Here is a 7,879-nt window from a genome sequence, read left to right on the forward strand (position 1 = left end):
CCCTTTTCCCTTTGAGAGAGAGGACTTGATAAATGCAAAAACAAATAATTAAATTAACTAATTTATCATTGGACCCCTTGGGAGGCCAACCCGGCAATAGGCTTTAGGCACACCATGAGGGCAACATAGGTAGGGGCTTGACATGCACCCTTGCTGCCTCTTCAGGCTTGGGATTTCCTTGTGTGTGTGTGTGTGTTCTCTCCCATCACCCTAGTTTTAGGGCTTGACACCTCTTGAGTAGGGATTGGATTTGACTTTTTGAACACGTTACCCTCAAGCACCTTAGTCAGCAAGCATGACAAAGCACCTCACTCTTGAGTAGGGATTGGATTTGACTTTTTGAACACCTTATCTTCAAGCACCTTAGTCAGCAAGCATGACAAAGCACCTCAAGCTTGGGTAGTGTTCCCACAAGCACCTCAAGCTCCCTAGTCGGCAAGCACAACAAGCACCTCAAGCATCTTACTCAGCAAGCACCTTAGTCAGCAAGCACGACAAGCACCTCAAGCTTGGGTTGGGTTCCCACCTCAAGCTCATCCCTAGCTTACCTAAGGTCAAAGGAATTTTAACACTAACCTTTGGAGGTATTTAATGAAGCTAACCCTAAGGTCTTTTAAGCTCCATTGGCTAGTCTACTCTTTGACAAACCATCTCTCATTTGGACCCCTTTACCATTGGCCCCGTGTTGAGATAGATCTGTAAGCATATGTCTATATTCTAACCCTTGTTCCCGTTTACTCTCCCACATTAAATGGTCAATTTAATATGAGAAAATCATTTGGGTTGGTTAGATATTAGATTTTATGACAATTGTTTTCTTTGTATCTCCTGAACAATGGTTGATGACTGGACATGACCCCACATCGTACGAATGCAAGTTTGCTGGGCAGAAAGGGCTTAACATCCTTATGGACATTGTGAGTGCTTGACCTAGCTTGGTAAGTACTTTATTTTAAGCACTAAAATTTATTTATTATAATAATAATATTTTAGATTGTTTTATGTTTGTATGTTTAAACTTACAAAAAAATTTATTGTTTTTTTGCAAAATCCGACAGATTCGCCGTTGGGTCGCGATGAGACGTCAAATTAACCGACGTCAGACTAGCCCTAGCTATGACTAGCTAGTCTTACATCTATACAGCATGTATACTAGGAGATTGCGTATATATGCCAATTTTGTAGATTGTGAACAATGTAAATTGGTTCTACAGTTTTTCATAATGGCTTTTGGACCTACAGTTTTTGGAGATTAAGAACAACATTGTAATTTGGTTCGACAATATTTTTTGTAAATTGTGAACAACAATGTAATGATATTTGGTGCCACAGTGGTGTTGTCAATTCACTATGCTTTTGTCAATTCTACGTTCCGATTTTGGTAAAGTGGATTTTTCTTTCCGGCTTTGTATTTTTAGCTCTTTGGGGTATTAGATTTCCCAAAATTCATGAAAGAAGCCTTACATAGTTATGAGACTATATGCACTACCTTTGTATGACATAAACACATCCAAAAAAATCATGAAAGTGTAAAATTTCTCCCTAAATCTGCATGGCAATTTTTTTATAATTAGGTAATAACTTTGAATATATACGTTTGTCATGCTTTAGAAGCATTAGAAAACCTTTAGAATGGCAAAGACTAATTATGCAGCACCCTAGAAGCCACTTAGAGGCGTTCTAAGGAAAATGGTAGAAAACGGCACACGTTTTTTTGGGACTGTTCAGGTTGGAAAATCTTTGTCAAACACAATGTTAGAGCCAAAATCAAAAGCCCAAAAAAATTCTCAGCTCATAAGCTATCTTCATGAATATCAAACATTCAAAAATAAAATTAGCATCTCCTACAATGATTCTAGGAAATTGTTTGGTTAACAAGACATAAAAGTGTCTTGTTTCTCTCTCTCTCTCTCCCCCGCCGCCGCCCCCCCCCCCCCCCCCCCCCCCCCCCCACACACACACACACACACACACACACAACAAAAGAAGGCTTTGATGCCTATTTGATAAACCAAGATAGAACTAAGGGAGCTTTCCTACTCTCCTCTAGTCCATGTTGTCGAGCTCAAAGTTTATAATCGGGGCAGATCTGACATCAAATGCAATTGCGCCTCGTGGATGGACTTGTTGGGTGGGATAGAATGTTCAAGTCCTCAGTGTCGGCGGGTATGGTCACTGGTGCTGCCCGTCTTGTGACGGGTACGAAAACTGACCTCTCTTGTTTTGTCCAACCACTCTTTGCGATGGCGGCCGTGCCCCGGAGTCTTCATTTGCAACCACGTGGCCCCGAAATCCCTCTTTCCTTAATAGAATGAAGTGAAATTGAAATTGAAATGTCACCGGAAAAGAATTAAATATTGTGAGAGTTGTATTTAACATCAACAAACTAGGGTTTGTATTAGCCAAAGTTTCTAGAGTTTACTAAGGATGGTTTCTTGGTCACACAGCATTAAATGAATAACTATGCCCACTCAACTATGCCAATTTAGGCTTAGTCAATTTAGGCTTAGTTGTAACGTTCAAGGCTTAGTTGGGAGGATGAATGAATAACTAAGCCTCGCGTGGGCTTACTTTCTCATTTAATGCTTTGCCTTGGCATAGTTGGCTTAGTTAACTAAGCCTCGTGTGACCATGCTCTAATATATGTAGATGCCTGCACACAAACATATATGTATGAGTATCTACAGTATATTTGTGTACATGCATGCATATTTGTTTCTCTTGATACATCCACCGAAAGTTAATTGCTAATCCATGAATGTTCATTCTATAACACACCTTTTACTTTGCTCTCAACTATTTACCAATTATGTTTCAGTTAGTGGTAACCAAGTGCTGATCGATATTTCCCAGTGTATACTCCAAAGCACTAATGGACTCACAGTTTCACTGTGCTCTTTTGTTAGACTGACACGCTTCAAAGGTGAAACGTTTCGCGGTGACCCTGCCTTGAAAACCAAAAGTTTTTAAGGTAAAAGCTGAACAGGCCAATTACATTGCAGCTGCCTGAATTTATCTAGTGAAGAATGATACAACAATTATGACGCAATTCAATCAATTTTGATGATTAGAAGCTGGTTTGTGTCTTTAAATGTGATCATTAGAGGAGCTCGTTCCATGCTATTAAAAAAAAACAAAAAATCCAAATCAAGAAGCACAATCTTATGTTTGTTACTGTCCTTACATGTCATAAGATGCGTAGCACCTTAGTAAACATGGAGCAGAAACAAGATTGCCATGGAAGAATCAGCCATGTATTGGGATACCCAACTCAGACCATGGCATTTTACGAGGCTGGAGTCCATCTTGTTTTCCTGTCCATGCTTTGCAGCAAGTCCAGACATCCAACTTAGTACTGATTGAGACACTCTCATGGCTTAATGCCTTTAGCACATTGGACGCTTTGCTGCTACAGTCTCATGGCTTCAATGCCTTTGCCACACAAATTTAATATTATAACATAAGCTGCAAATTCACATTAATCTAGCTATACTGGCTATTCAAACGATCAGATCCTCACAATGGCGTATGTCCATATTTGGCAAGTATCTCAGGACGATGCAAGACAGCAGAGTTAGCAGAATAGGGGATCCTTTGGATGATTCCGACTGTATTTATTACACATGTTCAGCAGGTAGAAGAATGTTACACCATTCGGAAGGATGCCCTCGAGCTGCATTTTTTGAAAACACTCTAGAGCCTTCTGGCCCTGCCCATTTTTAGCATATCCTGCAATCAAAGCACTCCAGGAGATAACGTCACGCGATGGAAGCTTCTCTAGGACACTGTGTGCCTGAGGAAGAGCACCGCACTTGGCATACATGTCCATAAGAGCATTACCCAATAAAAGGTCACGCTCCAGTAATCCCTGCATCAAAATTTCATCATGAATCTGTTTTCCCTTGTCAATGGCTTTGATCATGGCACATGCTTTGAGGATGCACACGTAGGTCACTGCATTCGGAGAAATTCCCTCTTGCTGCATTTGCTCAGAACATTCTAGAGCTTGTTGTCCTTGCCCATTTTGAGCATATCCTGCAATCAGCGCACTCCATGCGACAATATTGCGAGAAGGAAGTTTTTCTAGGACACTTTGCGCCTGAGGAAGCGCACCGCACTTGGCATACATGTCCACAAGTACATTACCAAGAACGATGTCATGCTCCAACAACCCTTGCCGCAAAATCTCATCATGGATTTGCTTTCCCTTGTCAACAGCCCCGGCCAGAGCACATGCTTTTAAGGTGCATGCAAAGGTCACTGCATTAGGAGGAATACCCGCACGCTGCATCTGTTCAAAACTGTTCAAAGCATCCTGGCCCTTCCCTTGTCGAGCATAGCCTGCGATAAGTGCAGTCCATGGTATGATACTGCTACTGTGATGCAGATCAAGTAATGCCTGAGCTTTCTGAAGCTCGCCACACTTTGCATACATAGTGACTAAAGCGTCAGAGTATTTCTTCTCAGAAAGGCCCCTTTTCTGGAGCTTATGGTGTATGTGGGTGCCTAGGGACAGGTCTTTGGTCTTACAGCATGCCCAAATGGAGGATCCAGGGACCAGATTTTGCTTCTTCTCTTTGCAGATTCGGTGCCGGATGAGCTCATTGGCGACCCAAGGCGGAGTATCGGGGCTATGCATCCATAGAGGCTCTTGGGTGAGCTCGTGGTAGAAGTCGGGGTCCGTTGGGCTTGACTTGCTGCTGCGATTGTCGCACCACTTGGAGGGATCCCTGAAGAACTCTCTCCAAGTCCTTCCCACGTTCCTTTGAGGCTGACACATAGCACAGCATAGAGTCCTCTCGAAAGCTTTGGAACACACAGATATACACCATCGCGACTTGTCTACGGAAAATTACCTCTACATTCCCAAATACACTCGGACGGGCGGCCGCCGGTGGCAGTCACCGCAGCAAAAAGGGGATGTTGGCCACCAGCCTCAGACCGTGTCACACTGGGACGGACGATCGAGGGCCAAGCTGAAGTGGCAGCAAATTATTCGCCGCATCAAAACTTTGCAGTTTGCCGCGTATGCATGTCAGAGGGGCGGCCTCGCTTGCCCACCCACCTTTTGGAGAACGAGGTCATCAGCAAAGCGCACACGGGAAGAGCAAATATTGGCCTCAAACTCTAACGCTCAGCGTGAAGTGGGGATGCTTTGCCGCCTGGCTATCATCGATTCGCTGCAAATTGTGTGTCCGTGAAGCCTTATATTCTAATGTGACATGAAATGGCAGGCCCCATCTCAAAAATGGAGATGGGCGCCCGTCTTAGTGTGGGAGGGGTCTCATTAACCTAGCTCTTTTAAAGAAGGCCCGCCAACTGCAAAAAGTGCAGGTTGTTGTGCTGTCTTGAGGACATGGTGAAAAAAATACAGATTGGATAGCATTTATGCATGTTTGTCGGAGCTTGGTGTGGGTTCGAGGTGCGGTCAGAAATGATGGGTCAAAAGAGTTTTATGTGAGGCTCGCCCTGTGCCACCAGCAGAGCCTGTTCGCAATTTTTGGCTAGAGCTGATCCACACTCTTTTCGAACGCTCTTGAAGAAGAAAGAAGAAGAGGAAGGAGACAACAGGAAATAGGCTCGTTCTCGCTCCCTCGCAACGACAAAGGCTAACAAGTTTGGGGGGGCTTTTGGCAAGTTCTCCCTCTTGTTCTTTGTGTGTGTGTGTGTGTGTGTGTTGCAAATTATACATTAGCACGCTTCACTCATGAAATAAAACAGAGGGTCAAGGGCTACAAAATTCAATTAAAATGACTAGGGTTTGCAATTAAAAAACGGCGGGAAAAAGACAATTGGGGGGGGGGGGGGGGGGGGGGGTGTTGTTGTTTCATCCTCAGTAGAGCTCATTTTTGCAAAAGTACTTAGAGAAAGGGTGTCTTCTATACCTATCTCCATCACATCCAACAACAAAAGGATGAGTTAACCAGTGGAAGGCAGGTGTCAACAAAGCAACCCATGTGTTATAGATGTCAACTCTAAACAAAGTGCAAAAACTTTTTGAAAGTCTTCAAGGGAAAACCTGGGCAGAGTTCGCCATGCTTATCCTAGGTTTTATGTAGGAGTAAAGAACAAGAAGCTTCTCTGTGAATTCCAACGTGGTGATGTCATGCACTACTACTCTCAAGCAATAAGTCTCTCTCTCCACCAAGTCTGAGAGACAGACATCCTTTAAAGCCATGGCCACACATGCACAAGAAGAGGTGAAGCCCCACCCTAACTGCAACTGCAAGGTAGTGGGAGCTGCAAGCCAGGGGGTGTGGGGAGTAGAAGTGGAAGGCATGCAGGTCCAAATGCGGGGGGTAGTGGGAGGGGTTTTCAATAAAGCACGTGCAAAAAAATGATGGCCTTGATATGAAGTGACTTTAGCTTTGAATTAAGGAGGCATACACACCAAGTGGGTGTTCTTGAGATTAATAGTAGATTCTTCTATCCAAGAAATGCCCAGTCTAGGGTGCCTGAGCCTTAGAGTAGAGAATTAATGAGCTCTTTGGGTGGGTGGGTGTGTGTGTATTCCGACAAGCATTTTTTTGGGCAATTTTGGAAAGCACAGTACCAAGCTCTCTCTCTCTCTCTCTCTCTCTCTCTCTCTCTCTCTCTCTCTCTCTCTCTCTCTCTCTCTCTCTCTCTCTCTCATCAAAGGTGAAGAGGGCCAGAATTGTTGTGGTCTCGACGTGTTAGCGGGTTGTCACGAGATGTCTGTAGCATAGCTATCTAGCACTAACATAATGTGAATACTCGGGGAAGCGACTCGGATGGGGCATGGTGACTCTTTGAGGTTGTAAGTCCTCAAGAAGTGAGCCTAGCTAGCAAGCACATCAACTCAACAAGCAAACTGCCACTCAATGATCAAGAAATCTGCTTATGTCCTTTCTCACTGCTCTCGGTCATCACGTCATTTCGACACTCAAATGAAGTCAAAATGCAACAAAATTTTAGGAGAAGGTCTAAGAGGTCTAGGGGCACTATCCTACCAAGTCTGGTCACAATCTGGTAAGGTATCAAAATCATGATCCATCATGATCAAGGTCCTGAAAATTGCAATAGAACTATCCAGAAAGGTCACCCTATGGTCTAGGAACACTCTACTATGGTCAAAACATAAAAAAACAATGATTTAGGCACTCAAGTTTGAACATTAGGCTCGTAGATGCTTAGTGGCGAACCACAAAAAACTGGCAATGCTTACACTTGAATGAAAGAGCATGGAAGAGAAACACAATCAAGTTTCAGAATTGAAATCGGATTACCCAACCATAAGATATGTTGATTACAAGTTGGGGCTTTGAAGTCCCTTAAGTGTACATATAATAGAGCTCCTTCTTCTCCAAATATAAGCCCCCCTTTCACAATGAGGTTATTGACTTTTATATCTAGGGATTCTAAATGGCCATTGTTCGGCTCACATGGGCCTTTACAAAGATCATTTGATAGAATTAAAACTCAAGGAATCGATTTGCTACTCTAGAATCAAAATTTACATGCAGTGTTGCTACACTAGCTCAAAAAAATAATAGAGTACAAATGTGGTGTCCGGCTAGGTGGGCGTCCGTTTAACCAATCCGCCAACATTCCCCCCTTCCTAGTTCATGTCATCCCTTGACACGACCATTTGCAATCTCATTGTTAGGGTTGTCTTCATCTTTGTCCTGAAGACTGGTCTTTAGCTTTGTATGTTTTGTGGTTGATGATGCTCTCCGCCCCCCCTCCCTTGAGTGATTTATATCTCCTGTGTCCTGGTTGATATGACGATGGAAGTCGATTGTTGAGACAATGTTGTATTTGGTTGCTCATTCTCCTCGTTGTTATCACTTTTGGCCATGAAGTTGTCTTTTGATGTGCATCAACCTTGAAGCATTCTGTGAGCTCCATATGCTAATGT

At 43.4% G+C, this 7,879-nt stretch overlaps 1 protein-coding gene across 1 annotated transcript; it reads right to left on the reverse strand.

Moving 5' to 3' along the window:
• Window positions 1-3,141: 3,141 nt before the first annotated feature.
• On the reverse strand, window positions 3,142-4,852 carry LOC147447342 (pentatricopeptide repeat-containing protein At2g13600-like; the record flags this gene model as incomplete). Its single annotated transcript, XM_086523175.1, has 1 exon — window positions 3,142-4,852. A coding segment is annotated over one exon (1,278 nt), but the record flags the coding sequence as incomplete, so codon positions are not given.
• Between the last annotated feature and the right edge of the window lie 3,027 nt (window positions 4,853-7,879).

This window comes from Adiantum capillus-veneris, chromosome 11 (genome assembly GCF_014529385.1).
Source record: "Adiantum capillus-veneris isolate H3 chromosome 11, ASM1452938v2, whole genome shotgun sequence".
NCBI lineage: Eukaryota > Viridiplantae > Streptophyta > Polypodiopsida > Polypodiales > Pteridaceae > Adiantum > Adiantum capillus-veneris.